At 44.2% G+C, this 19,076-nt stretch overlaps 1 protein-coding gene across 2 annotated transcripts in view; it reads left to right on the plus strand.

Annotated features, from left to right (window-relative positions):
- Window positions 1-8,209: 8,209 nt before the first annotated feature.
- The window catches only part of LOC101021192 (protein transport protein Sec16B), a 47,125-nt gene continuing 36,258 nt past the window's right edge, over window positions 8,210-19,076 (plus strand). For both annotated transcript variants that reach the window (XM_003893616.4, XM_031658309.1), the window contains exons 1-8: window positions 8,210-9,268; window positions 10,519-10,872; window positions 12,553-12,665; window positions 13,422-13,542; window positions 14,312-14,420; window positions 16,891-17,035; window positions 17,680-17,831; window positions 18,217-18,278. In XM_003893616.4, the coding sequence (XP_003893665.3) occupies window positions 10,577-10,872; window positions 12,553-12,665; window positions 13,422-13,542; window positions 14,312-14,420; window positions 16,891-17,035; window positions 17,680-17,831; window positions 18,217-18,278 (998 nt within the window). In that variant the 5' untranslated portion in view covers window positions 8,210-9,268; window positions 10,519-10,576. The remainder of the gene's footprint in view (window positions 9,269-10,518; window positions 10,873-12,552; window positions 12,666-13,421; window positions 13,543-14,311; window positions 14,421-16,890; window positions 17,036-17,679; window positions 17,832-18,216; window positions 18,279-19,076) is intronic.

The following is a 19,076-nucleotide window of genomic DNA, read 5'->3' on the forward strand; positions in this document are numbered from 1 at the left end:
TGTGCACCTCCTACAGGCCATGCACAGTACATTATCTCATTTATTCTATAACAACCTTGTGAAGATACTCATCATTACATACTCATTTAGCAAATGGGGACACTTAGGCTGAGAGGTTAAATAACTTGCCTGAAGGCTCACAGCTAATCAGCGGAGGCATTGGAACCCAAATCCAATTCTGACTGCAAAGCCTGAGCTCTCAATTCCCATAGTGTACCAAAGTCATGAGCTTTGTATATAGTTTAGCTTCTCACACCTTTAACAGAATGTAAGGAACCTCAAAGAGAGAAAAGCAAAGATTTATTGAAAACCCACTCCTGTAATTTAAAAGGCACTTTCTATGGTGTTTTTCCATATATCATTTCATCCACCTCACAGCCCTTTTAAATGAGATTTCATTTTTAAAATATAATTTAAAAATTTCATTTTAAAGATGGGCTCATAGAGATTAGGCAATTCTTCCAAAAGCACATGACTAGCAAATGGTGTAGTTAAAACCAAATCCAGGTTTCATTTTCTATTTTCTTTCCTTTGGACCTTGCTACTTCTCAAAATGACTAAGGAAAGGGCAGTTTTTAAGGAGATATAAACAAGATCGCAGCTCTGTACCCAGAGAGGAGCAGACTTCGGAGTGGTATGGGGGTGGTCTACGCTATTCAGACAGCTGCAATGAGGGCCTGAGTCACGTATGGGACTGTAAAATACTGGGGTGTATTTCTGTACAGAGCCTAACGACCTACCTTCCTTGAAGGACAAACACTACCCATCTCAGGTAAACTGAGAGTGTCACTAGCCCCCTGGGTACCTGGGTAACCTGTAGTGTCTTATATAATATGATATTTTTTATCCAGCAATAGAGAGTAATTGAAGTTCTATGACTGTAAATGAAAGAGCTGTGTGTGCATGAGCGCCTTGGCTTGAGTCTCTGGCTTAGACGCTGCTTCACCTGCAGGGATGGAGACTTTCCACAGATCCTTTCCAGCTCATTGGCTCTGTGCGTCTGAATGTCTGCTTCTGGTTGGAGTGCATCTCTCAAAATTTTCCAACAAATGGCAGAGAGTGACTTCTGGGGGTACAGGGTATGTGTGTGTGCATCTGTATCTGTCCCATTGCACATGTAAAATTTCTTTGAAGTATCATGCTTCATCTTAAAAATTAAGGTAAATTTGAATTTCATTCAAAACCATTTGTATTTGTTTTAAATGAAGATACTATTAAAATTGTTTAGAAAAGAAAATTGATGAGTATCCCATGGCATCCTGCATTGTTCCTGAAACAACAAGTACTCCAGTGTGAGAAGCACTGGGCTACATTTTCTTAAAGTTTCTAATTTTGTTGTTTTCACTTTAGCCCATTATTTTTTTCTTGTGTCATTGTATGACACATGTTCTCTGTTTCTTCTTGATCTCATGGCTCAATGGGGGCACTGGATTATGTGTCAAGGAGGAGTTGTAGTTTTCACAGCAGTGATGAATAATCAATTAATCCCTTACTGATGACTTGTGCAGAATACTTCTTAGGCAATTTATACTATTTCCAGGGAAATAATAACAGTTAACATTTATTGTGCATTTTGTGATTTGCCAAACACTTTGTAGGGTTTTAATCTAATTTTATCCTCATAATAACTCTGTGAGGTAGGAGGTTCTATTATTACCCCTATTTTACAGATGAAGAAAAAGAGATGCAGAGTAGCTTGCCCAAGTTCACACAGCCAGCATAGTAGGGCTGGGATTCACTGCTGGACAGCTTTATTCCAGGACCACCAAGTTGTCTTGCTCCTTTGGGGAATTTACATCCTATCGGCCTGCAGCTGAGAGAACATTCCAAGAGTATTCCAGTCCCAATTCATTTGGTGGGTTTATGAGTCACCTCTGCCTGCTGGAGCTTGACATGGGGTCAGGAGTCACAGCAGCATCCATCTGCTGCCCACTGTTCTTGATTCAGGGGGCATCAATCAAATGGGAGGGGTGAAGAGAGGAGGAAGTTGGGCCACCTCTGCCAGCCTAGGGCTAATAAAGAAGCATAGAGTCATTCTTCTTGAGTGATAGACTGCCTCTCCAGCTCTTGGCAGCAGAGGTGGATGCAGATTGGGCAGGTTTGCAGGCAGCCACGTAGGTGGCATTTGAAGGAGTCCTTTGCGGGTGCACCCACAGGGTGCCTTGGTCCTGTAGGAAGTCTGCATTGTGCCTAAACCTTCACTTCTAAGGTTGTGGTAAGAGTAACAATCCCAGGACTGGCACTGGTAGCTTATGGTACCTGTGCCAGGCTAATTGTCTCTGGCACAGGCACCATCTTTTCTTGGCACACACCCTCCTAATAACTAGAACAGCTGAGTAGCACAGGATGCGCTGCATCTTGTCTGCCACTCAGCTCACCTGAAGCAAGGGGCGGAAGTCTTGGCAGCCAACACTGGCTGAGGCTGTGACCTCCATATCCCAAGACTGTTTCCAGGGGGTAGCTTAGCTGGAGTCAAAAGGCTGCTCTGCACGAAACCGTCACCCCCTGATTCATTCTTGGAGTCAGAAATATGAGATGCTTGCTGACTAAAAAGAGCCACGACGTTGTGGCTGGAAATACATGTGTGGCCATTATCCCATCGTTCCCACCTTGGTTAAGAATTTAAAAAAAATTATTGTAATGTAATGTTTTTCTTTCACTGTCTTGTTGGAGTGGGTCTCTTAAGATTAGCTAGGGACCTCATTTTAATAAAGTATGCAGATAATTTGTGTCTGTTTTTGTCTCATTTATATCCCACGCAGCATCCCTTTATCCACACTTAGATCAGCTCCCTAGACTCACTGACTGCCTCAGCCTTCTCTTTTACTTTCTCTGGAAACTCTCTTTCAATATTTAATTCTATACTCAGGCTATGAAAACTATTGGTACAGTCATACAGTATAAGCTGTTGCTGGTATACATTTAAGGTGTCCATTCATTTATAAATAAAATGTTTTTGAGCTCTTGTCATACGCCAGGCACTGTGCAAGGCACTGCAAATATAGCACGGAACAAAGCACAGAAGGCTGACATCCCCATGGAGCTTGATGTCAGCCTAGGTGTCCAATGACAGATGCATTTCCAGCCCACCTGTTACTCTGAGCACACGTTCTTAGTGAAAGCCCACTCCTGTATTCCACAGTGGCCATTCCAAACCGTCGTAATGTTTCTCAAGTCTCTTACCAAATGCTCAACCTAGAGATGGCCAGTAGAACTTGGCATTCTACTCCACAGGGAATTCTTGGTTTCTGTCCCCTTATGTTCAAACTTGTCTCCACCTATGCCCATCTTCACCTCTTTTTCCCTGTCTTAGAGGAAGAGGTGCCCTTCCTTGGCTAGGTTTAACTTTTGCTCCTGTGCTCTGGATCCCATGTGACCCATTTTCTCTGAGATTTGTTCCTTCCGTAAATGTTTTTTCAGTCTCTCCATATGAATCAGCAGAAACTCTCTCTTGGCTAGTCCACCCTAAACCAGTTCTTCAAATCTGAGTGCCTCATGGTAGCCCTAGCCCTTTTCTTCACATCTAGGGCTCTGGAAAGAGTCATTTTACTTGCTGCCTCCTCTTCCTTAATTTCCATGTGCTGTAGAAGTGATTTTTATGTCTAATCCCTCACTCCCTTGACCATGGCCCTACTGAAATGGTTCCTGTTAAGATCATCAAACCTCTTAATTGTCAAATCCAGTGATTCAGAGAACACACTTTTACTTGTTGTCTTTCTCAATATTCCTCCTAGTTTGGCATTGTTGACCACTGTCCTGCTTTTAAAGCCATCACCTCTGACTTCTGGGATACCATCCTCTTCTGGTTCTCTGCTCATCTTTCTGGCACCTCCATGTTATCTTTCATAGGCTCCTCTTTCTGTGTCCAGTTCTTCTGTGTCCACCTCAGAGCTCCTTCCTCAGACTTATCTTCTAAGCTTTTCTCCAGTGATCCTATCTGTGTCTGTGGCTTCAACCACCATGTCTTTCCTCCATCCTTTCTCTTGAGCTCATTACAGCCAACTACTTATTGACCACACTCACCTCGGTGTCCCACAGGCCCCTCACAGTCAGCATGTGCAAAACTGAACATATCATCTTCCCCACCAAACTGGCTCCTCTTCTGAGATGATTAGCCAAAAATTAAAAAAAAGGTAACATGATCTCATCTCCACAGCCTGAAAACTTGGATCATTCTTGACTTTTCCTTCTCCCTCATCTTCTACAGTCAACAGACCATCAATGCATGTTGATTATATTTTATAAACATATATGTATTCTATATGTCCCTTCTCCTCCAGTCTCTTCACAGCTGCTCTTGTTCAGGCATTCATCTGTCCTGCTTGATTTGTGGAATAGCCTTGAATAGCACACTTACTGTTTCTAGTCTCCTGCTTTCCCCTGTGCTTCTTCTATTAGAAAAATCAGTGATATATCCATTAGAATGATGATTGCATTGTATTACGATTGCACTATACTGTGACTGATTGTATTATGATTCAATGTCTACTGCTCTACTGAATTGAGAGCTTCTTTGGGGGCAGATATTGCATGTTATTTATCTTTGTATCCCCAGTGCATGTGATAATGATGGGCATATAGTAGGTGTTCAATAAACACTTGTTCAGTGAATAAATGACGCAACCTCTATCAAGAAGAGCAGACTGAGCACAATTAATCAATCTGGGAAGCTTTGAGCACTGTCCCATTTTAGCAGCTTGAATGCCTAATTAGTTACTGATGTGACAATAACACATTTGGTGGTTGAACTAATACTATTGATTAAAAATAATGTTAGTTAATTTTGCCTTTTAAAATAATATACACTTATTGTAGAAAAGTTAGAAAATATGGATAAGCAAGAGGAAGAAAATAAAATCATCCATCATTCCATTACCCAGTGGATAACTACTGATAACACATTGATGCAGATCTTCTCAGCTTGTTTTCTAAATTGTTACTTTCAGTAAAGGAATAGGATGAAGCCTGGGGGATGTCTTAAATGATGAGCTGCCCTTTGCAAGAGTAACCAGTCATTAAATCACAGTGCTCAAGGATTCATGGCAAACCTGACCTGGATCTAGGTGGGTGTTCACATCCATCAGCACTAATCCGGTGGCTAGACATTAGCAGCATCATTAACAATGATAATACTTTTGCTAGACAGGTGTCAAACTAGGGTAGTGTCTTAGTCAGTTCAGGTTACTGTAACAGAAAACCATAAACTAGGTGGCTTAAACAACATAAATTTATTTCTCACCCTTCTGGAGGCTGGGAAGTCCAAGATCAAGATTCCAGCAGATCTGGTGTCTGGTGAGGGCCACTTCCTGGTTTGCAGGTGGCTATCTTTTGTTTGTATTCTTACATATCAGAGAGCAGAGAGAGAGAGGAGAAGCAAACCCTTTTGTGTCTTTTTAATAAGGGAACTAATTCCATTGACAAGGGCTCCACTCTCACGACCTTTCAGAGGCCTACCTCCTAATACATTGGGGGTTAGGATTTCAACATACGAATTTTGGGAAGAAACAAACATTCAGTTCACAGTAGGCAGTTACTCTTGTTTGAAGCTAGACCCTAGACAGTGCTGTCTGGCATTTGGAAAGGAGGACGGAGACTGGGAAAGGAAATTCACATAAATTAGTAAACTTCTAGGATTCCAATCCTGGTACATAGTTGGGATGCAGAGCAGGAATCAGGTATGAGGACAGAGCACCTGGGGCAGGATAATATGAAGACTGTAGCCATTTGGGCATGAGGGAGGCTACTGGATTATCCAAGAACACTGCAGCCAGGACTTGGGGTGGCAAGACTCATTCTGGTCCACCTCCTGGTGGGGACTGAACTCCTAGTATATTGTCAATCTGGGTCAATTTGGTTTAGAAATCAGGAATAATTGAGCTGCCGGGCTGAAAGACTTAGTAGTTGTAGTTATGTAGGGCTGGGAAGGTAGGAAATGATAAATCCCAAACCCTTTGGAGCGGTGAGATCCCACCACAATCTACTTAATTTTGTGACCCATATAACTGTTGTATGCCATATGTCTATATAGAATAATTAAAGCTAATTAGAATTAATTGTGGTTGGTGAGTGTTTGAAGAGTTTCATAATAACTCTAGAGATAATTAGAGATACTTTGGGATGTCACAAAAGAAGCATTTGGAATAATTTGACTAGATGTTTAAGCCAGCGTTGTGCACTGAAGGCTAGTAACAGAAGGACAATTCTATAATTGCAAGAACACTGAATCAGGAAGTAAGAGTTTGGGGTTAAAATCAGTATGCTGCTAAACAGGTTCTCTGAAAAAAACCAACAACCCACCAACAACCTCGCTTTGTAGCATTTGCCAATTTCTGTGGTGTAAATACTCCCACCATGGTGGATTTCAAGATTTCCCATGGTTTAACAACTGGCTCACATAATTCCTGAATATTTAATAATCAGCTCTTATTAACCTTGTGCAAGGCAGCTAGAGCACACCAGTGTAATTTTCACTGGACTTCTAGTTAACTTTGTGATCTTGGGTAAGTCATTTCACTTCTTTGGATCTTGGTTTTATCATCAAAAAAGCAAAGTTGCTAAAATAGCCTCTAAGGTCCTTTTCAAAGTTAACATTCCGATAATGCAGCTGGTGTTATAGGCAAGACTAATGTCACATTATATGCCAAAAGAGTGACATCAAGAACTTTTATGAATGTTATTGTGATATATCAGAACATATAATTTGATATCAAGTCAGCGTAATCATCACCCACGTTCTGATTCCTGCTGTCGATGTGTGTGTCCTTCTCTAGTTCCTCTTCCCAGAAGGATTAAAAACAACAGTGCAGCCATTAGAGAGCCAAACTTCACAGACCAAGAGTGAGGTAAGAAACCATTAACGGCTGGGCACGGTGGCTCATGCTTGTAATCCCAGCACTTTGGGAGGCTGAGGCGGGTGGATCACAAGGTCAGGAGTTTGAGACCAGCCTGGCCAACATGATGAAACCCCGTCTTTACTAAAAATACAAAAATTAGCCAGGCGTGGTGGCACGTGCCTGTAATCCCAGCTACTTGGGAGGCTGAGGCAGGAGAATTGCTTAAACCCGGGAGGTGGAGGTTGCAGTGAGCTGAGAGTGCACCACTGCACTACAGCCTGGGTGACAGAGGAAGACTCTGTCTTGGAGAAAAAAAAATAAATAAACCATTAGCTGCAGTCAGAGAATTCTACACTCAGTTGCTGGGTTCTAGAGTCAGCTGAGGGGCTGAGAGAAAATCCTGTAGCTTAGATACATGACCCTATATGACCATGAGACCCAAGAGGGTGGTTTTCCCTGGACTAGTAATGACAGATATGAGAGACTAATTTGTGTCTTTTATATTTATGTGTGTCAAATCCTGGCCCTTAATAGGAACACAGTAAGTATTTGTTGAGAGAAAGAATAAACCATTTGGGATTTTTTAAAATTCAGAATTTTAAAATATTAATTCAGAAGTAGTCATGTGTTTCTCCGTGTTTACCTTGATATTGCAGAAGAAATGTGTATTTCAAGCGCGAGAAACTACTTTCTTGTTATAATGGAAAACTTTTTAGTGCCTTCAGTTCAATATTGGGGATATAAATCTGCCTTCTAGCTAGATAACAGAATGTATTACACAACCAGAGCCCAATGGAGAGAAACATACATGAGAAAAACCCACACTGGGCAAACCAGGTGTTTACTCCCACCAGCAAACATGTCCCCTTCCCCATGCACCTCAACCAGTGGAATTAACTCCTCTCTTTGGAAAGGAAAAGATAATATTGATCTGCAGGGCATACTTACCTATATATCACGTGATGCTTTACCAACATTTCATCCTCGTAATGATCCTCATAAGCTAAGCATTGCCATTCCCATTTTAAAGAAAAAGAAACTGAAACTCAGAGAGGTTAAGTAACAGAACCAGCGAGTGGAAGAGCCCCGGGTTAAAACCCCAAAGGTGGCGCTTTTCGCGCCAGACCCGGCTGCCTCGGGGCTTCTGGACTTCCTCTTCCTGATGTCTCTCTTCCGTGATTGCTGTGGGAATTTGAATGATTCCTCATGTGAGTGAACCTGGCTCAGTCCATGCTCAGGCAAACAGAAGCGCCAGTCTCTGACAGCGTTCAGAGCAAATTCTTCAAGTCAGGCGGGTCCCGGACTGCAGTATCTGGGCTGTACTTTGCCCTAATGAATCAGCTCCATGGAGGCTGGGCAGTTGCAAAGGTAACTGACATGCTGTAGATCTGAGGGCCCGGTGAGTCGTGGTAGATGTGGCACCTGGACTTTGACAGTCTCCAAGAGGAGAGGGGGCACTCTTAGGCCAGGTCCCTGGAGCAGCGCTGAAGGAAGGTGGGAAGCCATCGGAGCAGGTGTGTGGGAACACTTGCTCCCTTCTTTCCCTTCTTTGAGCTGGACGTGCTGTGCCGTCAGATTAGGAAAGGCGAGATGGCCTTTACCGGGGCGAGGAAAGGTCATTTATGTGAATGTGTGAGTGTGATTTGTCATCATAGATGTAATTCCTTCATTTTGAGAATCGAAGTTGCTATTTATTTGGTGTCCTTAATCTGAGGACTGATTTGCTGGAGTTGATGTCTCTTGGCAGCAAAATGATGTGATTTCAGTGGAAAGATTGGGTGTTGCACCTTTGCATTTGGGGAAGGGCTGCCTAGTGAGACTATCTGGGGACAAGGAGAAAGCAGGTTTCTTCTCATTCCGCTTACTTGGTCCAAATGGTTTTGAGTTCCACCAGCCTTCAGAAAAGGCTCATGTACCCTTCCTTGTGTCTGGGACATTTGGCCCTTCCTGGGATTTGCTGGCAAAGGCTGTCATTGCACCTGGCTTTTTCAAGGGAGTGAGCTGACATGGGAAGGAAGCCACAGGTTCCCCTGAGTTGTGAGTGACCTTAAGGTGGGAGGCCCCCTCTGCACCTTGCTCTTCTTGTGTGTTCTGCTGTCTCATAGCTCTTGGCTCATAGCTGTCGACCCTGGCTCCCTGGTGTTTGAGCAGAGTGACGTCTCGATTTCAACACCCACCCTTTTGACCTTTTGTTCTGATATGAATTTTTATGTGAGGCTCGGACCTTTAGTAGTGGAAACAAGTTAACTGATTTGATCAGAATCTTGCAACCTAAAACAGTTCCTAAGGAAGAAAATATCGAGGCAGACCTAGCCTGTGGATGCTCCTGACACAAGAGAATCCTGAGCAAGAGTAAGATCTGAGGCGTGCTTTCCTTTGGCGGGTGCAACCCCTGCCCCCCACCACCCCGTGCTATGAGCAGAGGAACCTGGAAGGTAATCAGTCCTTGGAGCAATTTTCCTTTTTCAGGAATACGTGGGGATGTGGGGGAAAATTAGTTTGATGCTAGGGAGACTTCCAGGATTTAAAATCTCCAGCCAGGAAGAATCCTGAGACATGGCCTTCTAATTTTTTATGAAAACAATCCCAAATTTGCCTCTTGTTGGCTTCTCTGGAGGAGCAGGGATGACCATGTTATATAGGTTCTAGTTCTTTGGGGGGTTAACGTAAGGATTCAGAAAAGGTGCTTCTTGAAAAGGTCAGTCTAAACTTCTTTTTCTTTTCTTTTTTTTTTTTTTTTTTTTGAGACGGAGTCTTGCTCTGTAGCCCAGGCTGGAGTGCAGTAGTGCGATCTCCACTCACTGCAAGCTCCGCCTCCCAGGTTCACGCCATTCTCCTGCCTCAGCCTCCCGTGTAGCTGGGACTACAGGTGCCCGCCACTGCGCCCGGCTAATTTTTGTATTTTTAGTAGAGACGGGGTTTCACCATGTTAGCCAGGGTGGTCTCGATCTCCTGACCTCGTGATCCGCCCGTCTCGGCCTCCCCAAGTGCTGGGATTACAGGCGTGAGCCACCATGCCCGGCCTAAACTTCTTTTTCTTTAGTAAACATCTTCAGCCACTCATACTACCCTCATCTTTATCCTTGATAACACTACTATTTATTGAGCACTTTAACATGTTGGGTAACATGTCAGGCACTTTGCAGAGGTTATCTTTAACTCTGTCAATAACCTTGCAAGGTAGTCATTACAGTCTCTATTTCAGGGGTAAGGAAATTGAGGCTTGAAAAAATGAACTAGCTAGTTAAGTGGCAGAGTTAGGATTTGAACTCTGATCTAGCTCTCTGCAAGACCCACTCTATTTATGATACCACAGGGCCTCCACTGTAAGTGTTAAATAAACACTTGCTGGGGGAATATGTGAAGAAACATCAACTGGGATTCCTTGATAGCATTTTTAGCTGTACCTATTACTGTTATCTGTCTCCCATGCCTCCCCCATCTGTCGTTGTTCCAAATGTACTTTTTAATTTTTTAAGCAATATCAATATAATTGTCTAGTCTGTTATTTGCTTCATGTATCTGAGATTTTTTTTTTTTCAGATTTTTCTGTATCCGTGACCATATGGTTTGTTTTAGATAGATTTTGAGGACCATAGCTGCTCTTTTCACAAAACCTAATCAACCACTATGTTTGGATATAGGTTTCAAATGATGATTTTTTTCCTTTTTCTTTTGTCTGCAGGAAGATAAAATAACTACACAACTTACTCAAAACCCAAGACAAATTCAGAGAGTCAGTGATGGAACTTTGGGCTCCCCAGAGGCTGCCCCAGACACGAGGGAAGGTCACAGCACCCTCAAAGGATCCAGACCAAGGGTTTCGGAGAGATGGACATCATCGGCCTGTCCCTCACTCTCGGCACAATGGAGAGAGGTTTCACCAATGGCAAGACAACCGTGGGAGCCCCCAGCCACAGCAGGAGCCCAGGACAGACCATCAACAGTCCCATTATGCCTCCAGGCCTGGGGACTGGCATCAGCCTCTGTCTAGAATTGACTATTACGAAAGTGGTTATCCCAGTCAGTTGTATTCAAGGTATGGCTTTAGGGCTTGGAATGAATGCAACTCTCCTAAATGCTTATGAATAGATTGTTCTTTTCCTTCTTCCTTTTCCTTTTATTTTTCTCCCCCTTTTTTCTTTTTCCTTCTCTGCCTTACTACATGGCTTTAGCTAAATCCTGTCCTCTCCCAAATTTGTTTCTGATGACTGAAGATAGTATTTCTCTCCTCTTTATTCCCTAGTGGAGCTTCTTAAAGAAGCCATCACAAATGCAATTGAGTATTGGGGGTTTGCGGGGGGCAGTGTAGAGGGAAGAAAAGTGGTGAAATTCAAAAGAGCAGATGGAACCCTCTTGCTCTGGGATTGCAAAAGGTAGTATATGTAGACTATGGAAAAGCTTTTCTTGGAGATCCCTATGAGGAGTTCCTCATTGTCATTAGACCACTCTGCCTTGGGATTAGCATGACACTACCGGCACCAAGAAGAGTCCGAGTTCCTACCACAGTACCCGGAATGTAACAGGCATACCAATAATCCATATTGAATGAATGGGAACTTTAAAAAAATCGACCTTAGGGAAAGCAGATAGAAACTTGGAGGCTGCAAGTTCGGAAGGCAGAGGTTGCAGTGAGGTCATTCTATTCAGGTTGGAGAATCTGGAATTCCTGTTTCCCTGGTCTGTAGCACTGGACTTAATATTTCACGGAATGTTGGAAGCCATCTATGTTCTACTTTAGGGGTAATATTTACCTGCTTACAGATTCAGGGTTGAAATTACGACTATTATTATAAAGAAATTTGTCCCTAAGAAATACTAAAGAATTACTAATTGGGCTAGGTGCAGTGGCTCACACCTGTAATCCCAGCACTTTGGGAAGCCAAGGCAGGCGGATCATCTGAGGTTGGGAGCTCGAGACCAGCCTGTCCAACATGGTGAAACCCTGTCTCTACTAAAAATACAAAACAAAACAAAACAAAATTAGCTGGGCGTGGTGGTGCACACCTGTAATCCCAGCTACCTGGGTAGCTGAGATGTGAGAATCACTTGAACCTGGGAGATGGAGATTGCAGTGAGCCGAGATCATGCCACTGCACTCCAACCTGGGTGACAGAGTGAGACTCTGTCTCAAAAAAAAAAAAAAAAAAAAAAATTACTAATTGATAAAAACATTAGTATTATGATGGTCCTCTCCCCAATCTTTTTGGATTGTTGACTTCTCAAAGAGAGGCATGTTCAGGACAGAGGCAATAAAAGTAATCAGACTTAAGATGGTCCGGTTTGACTTTTTAATCTCAATTCCATCTGGAATAAGCATGGAAGTTACAGTGGTGTATTGGAGACTTAACACAGTCGTCTCAGGAAGTGATTTTCTCAGATAATGTCAGGACAGAGTGTTCTAAGATAATATGTATGTATTTGGGGAGTGAGAGTTTTACTATAAAGTAAAAGAGTTTTAAATAAAAAAGAGGTTTTTAGAAAAGAGTTTTAAGTAAAAAAATTTTACTATAAAAATTCTACTCTTGTTATGCAACAAAGGCCTGACTCTTGCTCTGATTCTGTTTATAGGATCTAGAATTAACCATGGCTTTCAAGCAGATTCTAGGCTGGGTCACAACTCTGTCCTCTGAAGCTGTTTAGTTTGTCAAGTCTTCCATTGGTTTCTGTCTTTACCACCCTTGTCCTCAACTGACCAGTCTTCTTTGTGCTATTTTAGGCCAGGGTATGAGAATTCATATCAGGGCTATCACTCTCCCACAACGAGGGAGGAATATGCTTATGGAAGTTACTACTATCACGGACACCCGCAGTGGCTGCAGGAAGAAAGAGGTATGGAAAAGTCTCCAAGAAGCCTCTGGGATTTGGGGATGGGGCAGCTGGTCTGAGAGGCAGGGGAGAGACCGACGGAGCCATGTTCAGACCCTCACCTTGTACATCTTTTCTTGGCCAGACGAGACCACAGCAGAAACACTCCTCCTCGATGTCCTGAGAAGAGACATAAAGGAGTTGTTTTCCTTTGTTTGCATAGATGATGGTACTGTTACTAGTACTATGGGTAGTTTGCACTTCATCCACATTTTTTCTTCTACTTTGCCTTATAGCCAAGATTATAGTCTTCGACCAAGTAACAGTGAAGTCAGTTCTTAAGGACATCTGCTGGGCTATAGTAGGAGTCTGTCACTTCACCCTGAGGACAGCAGATATGCACCCAAAGGAGTGTTCTCCCCTATACTAATAAGTATAGGGTGTGTCTTAATGGCAGCATCTGAACTGCTAGCAAAGATAAATCTGTTTCAACATTGAACACACACACACACACACCCCCCTACCTGCCCCCCACACATGTACACACCAATCCCCATCATTGTGCGGTTGTATAGATCCACGCTAATTAGTTCAGAGGGGTCTGAGAGGCGTCCTGTGGACTTTCATCATTAGCTCTTACCTATCTATTTTTTCAATTTGGAAAATATGTTTTTAGATCTACTGTGCTCTAGGAACTCCTCACAGCTCACTAATATCTTTCTAAGAACTTTCAGAAACAGCAAGTGACCTGTCTTGATTCTGTTTTCTCTGAGGGTGCAGTGCCAAGGCAAAGGAGTCCTTATATCTGGCATGAAGATTACCGAGAGCAAAAGTACCTTGATGAACATCATTATGAAAACCAGCACAGTCCATTTGGAACAAATAGTGAGACCCACTTCCAGTAAGTGCAAAAGGAGAGGCCAGTTTGACATGATGTTGTCAAACTCAGACTATGTTGGGCAAATCTTCTGGCGTCTGATGCTGGTCTCTTACCTCCAGAAGCCTGTGTACCTTTGTTTCAGCCACAGGGATATGGGAGTATCCAAGGATGGTCCTGGTCCGCTGTTAATATGGACCCTGGGAAGAGAGATTCTTATCACTGAGAGTCTGTTCCCAAAGCTGGGCAAGTCTGAGTCCTGTGAGGTTCCCTGAGGTCTGTCCTAAAAGAGGACTTTAATTCTGTGTTGGCCTCAGAACAGATATGGCCTAGAAAAAGCTCTCATGATTAGGTCATGAGAACCTACCTGGGGCTGGGGTGCTTCTCCTCAGCCTACGCCTGAGAGCCCTGAGAATGGGCCATCTCCCCGTGGTAAGACAACACAGGGAAGAGAGTTTTGCCCAAGCATCTGTCCTGGTGCTCGCAGCTCTGGAATTCACCAACCTAAACACTCTGATGTAAGTCATTCCAGAATGTCAGGCTGTAGAGACCAACCGTTCTCATCAGGACCTGAGGCCGCTTCCAGCCACTGAGCTGTGGAACTCAAGCACTCCTGTTTTTCTGGGATTAGTAGATTGAGGTGGCGAGTGGGAGGAAAATGCTTTCTCCTATGGCACCCAGGCTGACATGGCACCTGACCATGCTTTGGAGCAGGTCAGCTTCCGGCAGAGAGTGCTTCAGCCTTGCTGGCTTGCCCGGAACCCCGCTCACTGCTCCTGTCATTTTGCTGCAGATCTAACAGTAGGAACCCTTATAAAGACAGCCCTGCTTCCAACTCTGGACAGGAGTGGCCCGGGGAGCTGTTTCCAGGGAGCCTGCTTGCTGGGGCCCAGAAAACTAAGGTAACCTAAAGTGACGTGGGGGCTGGAGACTGTGTCCATGTGTTGCAGCTGACACTGTCAGCAGTGGCAGAACAGGGCCCTTGGGCATGGATGTCCAGCGGTCAGCCGTCTGGAGGACCCATTCCTTCCCTCTTGGCAGAACCTCCACCCATGCCTTCCTTTCTTCCCTCCTTACTGCCTCAGTCTTAGGCAACCGAGGCCCTAAACTGAACTCCTTTGCATTTTCAGCAAATTGAGGGGATCGAGAAAGGTCACCCAGCTCACTCCAACACACTGGGAAAGAGAGGACGCTCTCATCCAGGTGTTAGGTGTTAGGGACCCCAGGGGACTAGCAATTTGGTTTAACCCAGGAAGAGGGAAGTTGCTAGAATCTTTGAATTCAGGTTTGAGAAGCAGGGCTTGAAACCTTTTCTAACTCTTCATTCATCCCTCTCCTCTAAAAATCTTATTGTATGCACCAGCTGGGCCACAAAATGGAGATCTTTTTAAAAATACACTTTTTATTTTAGAATCATTTTAGATTTGTGGAAAATTTGCAAATATACTACAGAGATGGTTCTTTTCTTTTGAGACAGAGTTTCACTCTGTTGCCCAGGCTGGAGTGCAGTGGCACAATCTCGCCTCACTGCTACCTTCATCTCCTGGGTTCAGGCGATTCTCCTGCCTCAGCCTCCTGAGTAGCTAGGATTACAGGCACCCCCCCACCACGCCCAGCTAATTTTTGTATTTTTAGTAGAGACGGGGTTTCACCATGTTGGCCAGGCTGGTTTTGAACTCCTGACCTCGTGATCTGCCCACCTTGACCTCCCAAAGTGCTGGGATTACAGGTCTGAGCCACCATGCTCAGCCAGAGATCGGGTCTTAATTTTGAAAGTCTTGTATTAATCTTGTCTCCCTTATTAGGTTTGTATGATTTTTGAGGTCAATTTCTTTTGTATACTTAGTGCTTAATAGGGTAGGGCACATATGATTATGACTAATAGTAACAATACAATGACAGCAGCCACATACACATGTACAGCACTTTACAGTGTACAAGAGCTTTACTTTTTATTTTATTTTATTTTTTGAGACAGAGTCTCACTCTGTTGCACAGGCTGGAGTGCAGTGGCACAATCTCGGCTCACTGCAACCTCCACCTCCCTGATTCAAGTGATCCTCCTGGCTCAGCCTCCCTAGTAGCTGGGACTACAACTGTGTGCCGCCATGCCCAGTTAATTTTTGTAGTTTTTAGTGGAGATGGGGTTTCACCACGTTGGCCAGGTTGGTCTGGAAATCCTAACCTCAGGCGATCTGATCCTCCTGGGTCGGCCTCCCACAGTGCTGGGATTACAGGTGTGAGCCCCTGGCCTGGCCCAAAGAGCTTTTGAATTCATTATTTTACTTGTATGCACACAAGATGTAAACTCAATGAATTTCTTTCTTTATTTCTTTAGAGACAGAGTTTTGCTCTGTCACCCAGGCTGGAGTGTAACAGCATGGTCATAGCTCACTGCAGCCTTGAACTCCTGGGCTCAAGTGATCCTTCCACCTCAGCCTCCCAAGTCGCTGGGGCTATAGGTGTGCATCACCGTGCCCAGCTAAATTTTTTTATGTTTTTTTTTTTTTTTTTTTTTTGTAGAGATGAGGTCTTGCTATGTTGCAATTTGGGGTCTCAAATTCATGGGCTCAAGTGATCCTCCTGCTTTGGCCTACCAAAGTGCTGGGATTACAAGTGTGAACCATCATACCTGGACCCATGAATTTCTTTACACCTGCATCCAAGGGGAAAGCATGGCACCTAGAGCATAACAGGTGCTCATTAAACAGTCAATGAATGAGGGCCAGGCACGGTGGCTCATGCCTGTAATCCCAGGGCTTTGGGAGGCTGAGGTGGGCAGATCATGATGTCAAGAGATTGAGACCATCCTGGCCAACATGGTGAAACCCTGTCTCTACTAAAAATACAAACATCAGTTGGCGTGGTGGTGCACCTGTAGTCACAGCTACTTGGGAGGCTGAGGCAGGAGAATCGCTTGAACCCAGGAGGTGGAGGTTGCAGTGAGCTGAGATCGTGCCATTGAACTCCAGCCTCATGACAGAGCGAGACTCTGTCTCAAAAAAAAAAAAAAAAAAAAAAAAAGTTGATGAATGAATACGTAAATTACTTGAAGTATATAGGGCAGATATGATTATATCACAGATGAAAGCACTGAGCTCAGAGAGCCTAAGTCACGTGTCCAGGGGCACAGCAGCTGAGTATAAGACAAAGCTGAGATTTGAATTCAAGGGCCCCTGACCCCAAGGCCTCCGCTCTTTCCATTGGGTCATAATATATCCTTTGGCAAATGCCTATCAACTTGATTTTCTCTTTTTCTCCTTTCAACACATCCACTTTCACTGTATGTGTTTTGTTTCTTTGAAGGAACGCTTGAGAAGACCAGCTCTCTGAAACTTCTTCCTATGTGTTTGTATTGTTTTTAACTTTCAGCCATCACTGGCTAGTGAGTCCAACCTTCTCCAGCAGCGTGAGTCTGGTCTCAGCTCCAGCAGCTATGAGCTCAGTCAGTACATCACAGATGCCTCCGAGCGGGATGATCCCCCAGCTTCAGCAGCTTGGAGTCCAGTTCAGGCTGGTGGGTTCTAAAATGATCACAAGAGTTGGTTGAATCTGATGTGGAAAGGCTGGGTGGAAAGTCTCTGGGAAAGTCAGCCTTATGATGGATCATTGTCCACCGCATTTGCTTATGTAGGTCTCTGGGGCAGAGAGGTCAACTTTGGTTCCATTTTCTATCTTTTTGCTTGTAATAGTAATTGCATCATAGCTGATTCCTGGAAGGGAACACTGCCCCTATCCATCATAGGTTGGGAAAGGAGGCACTCAGTGGTGCTTTTAAGAAAGGGAAGACCAGAGAGAATTAGGAAAAGCAAAAGCAAGACGCAAAGCATCATTGCTTTGTCTGGATGTAGGAACTTTGTCATGAGTATAGAGGCCACGAAAGCCAGAGACTCCTTGGCCTCTCAACATCACTGAGTCTGGGCTGAGTGCATTATCATTTGGACTGAATCATCAAGCCCATGCATTGTATTGTGACACATTCTCAGAGGCTTAAATCTGACTGGAGCAGGGAACATGGGCTTCTTCTAATTACACAACCCACCCAGAATCTTATTTTGGTTCAGGCAGAATTTGGGCAGAAATATGTCTGTGGCATATTCCTGAACTAAAGAAAAGTGATGGAAGTAACGCTAACAATGTCCATCTGTGTCTGTTGGTCAGAGGATGTCTCCTCAGCTGGTCCCAAAGCGCCCATGAAGTTCTACGTTCCTCATGTTCCTGTGAGTTTCGGGCCAGGAGGTCAGCTGGTGTGTGTAGGTCCCAGCTCTCCCACTGACGGGCAAGCAGCCCTTGTTGAACTGCACAGCATGGAGGTAAAGAAGACCCAGTGTTCCTGGAATGCCAGCACACTGCTTACCTAACTACTCCTAACGTGCTTACCTTGCTTTCCTGTGCCTGAGCTGGGGCATCTCCGGGAATGGGATGCTCTTGTGGAAACTGGGCCAGGTACCCCCTGGATTAGGGGGTGCAGGAATGGGTGGGGCTCTTCTCTGAAAGAATTGATGCTAGAGTTATGTTTTTCCTGAGATGTCAGTGGCTCATCTTTAGCAGCAAGATTCACTTTTTCCTTTCTGCTTTCTCCACAAGGCCTTGAGCCACATCCTAGCCCCACGGCCCTGGGGTCTGATACTAGACTTGACTGAAAGGGGCCTAGGGTGGACACAGTCTTAAAGATAAAATCTGATTGTTTTATTGCAGGTTATTCTTAATGATTCCGAAGAGCAAGAGGAGATGAGAAGTTTCTCAGGACCCTTGATTAGGTAAAGTGCTGTAAGAGCTGCTGAGTAAGGGCAATCTTCCTGCTCAGATCAGCATTTTGGAGATATGTTCTTGGTTTCCTTGGAAAAAAAAGTCCGTCCTTGTTGGAGTGGAATTCTCTGTGCTACAAGATAGAACCAGATGTGGCCTGAGTCATTTTGACAAGCCATTCAGTAGTTGAAGGACAGAAAGCAAAATTAGCATGACAGTTTAGAAATCTAAAACCAGTTCCATTTTGCAGAGGCTGCATAGTAGGAAGTTTTAGTGTTCCGTGTGCTTGACAGATGTTAGCAGAAAAGTGGAGCATCGCCTGGGAAGTCCCTGACGAGTGGATCATAGCAGAAACAATTCTTGTGACAGTGGCTTTTTCCTGGAGAGGTAGATAAGATCGGCAGTGTTCAAGTTACGGAACAGTGTGCGAGTGAGCCCTCTGCAGTACTCAGCTAGGACTGCTTTTAAATATTTAGTTATATTCCTGATAAATGTAACTCAGGGCATCTTTGTTGAGGAGAGAGTCCTTGCTGGATGACAGCCAACATGGGTCTCAGGCTCGGGCATCCTATGTGCTAGGAATACCATGGTGGACAGGTCAGCCCTCTCTGAACCTTAGTTTTCCCCCTGGAAGTGGTATAACACCTGCTCTCCCTACCCGAGGCTTGTCTGTGAGTCTCAAGTGAGATTATGCACATGGAAAGTATCATCACTACTATATAAATGTATTCCTCTTATGGCATCTGACAGTTCCCTCAAGTAAAAATGAGTGTTCTCTCTGTTTCTTACACGCGGGTATACAGATATGG

Source organism: Papio anubis, chromosome 1, assembly GCF_008728515.1.
Source record: "Papio anubis isolate 15944 chromosome 1, Panubis1.0, whole genome shotgun sequence".
Taxonomy (NCBI): Eukaryota; Metazoa; Chordata; class Mammalia; order Primates; family Cercopithecidae; genus Papio; species Papio anubis.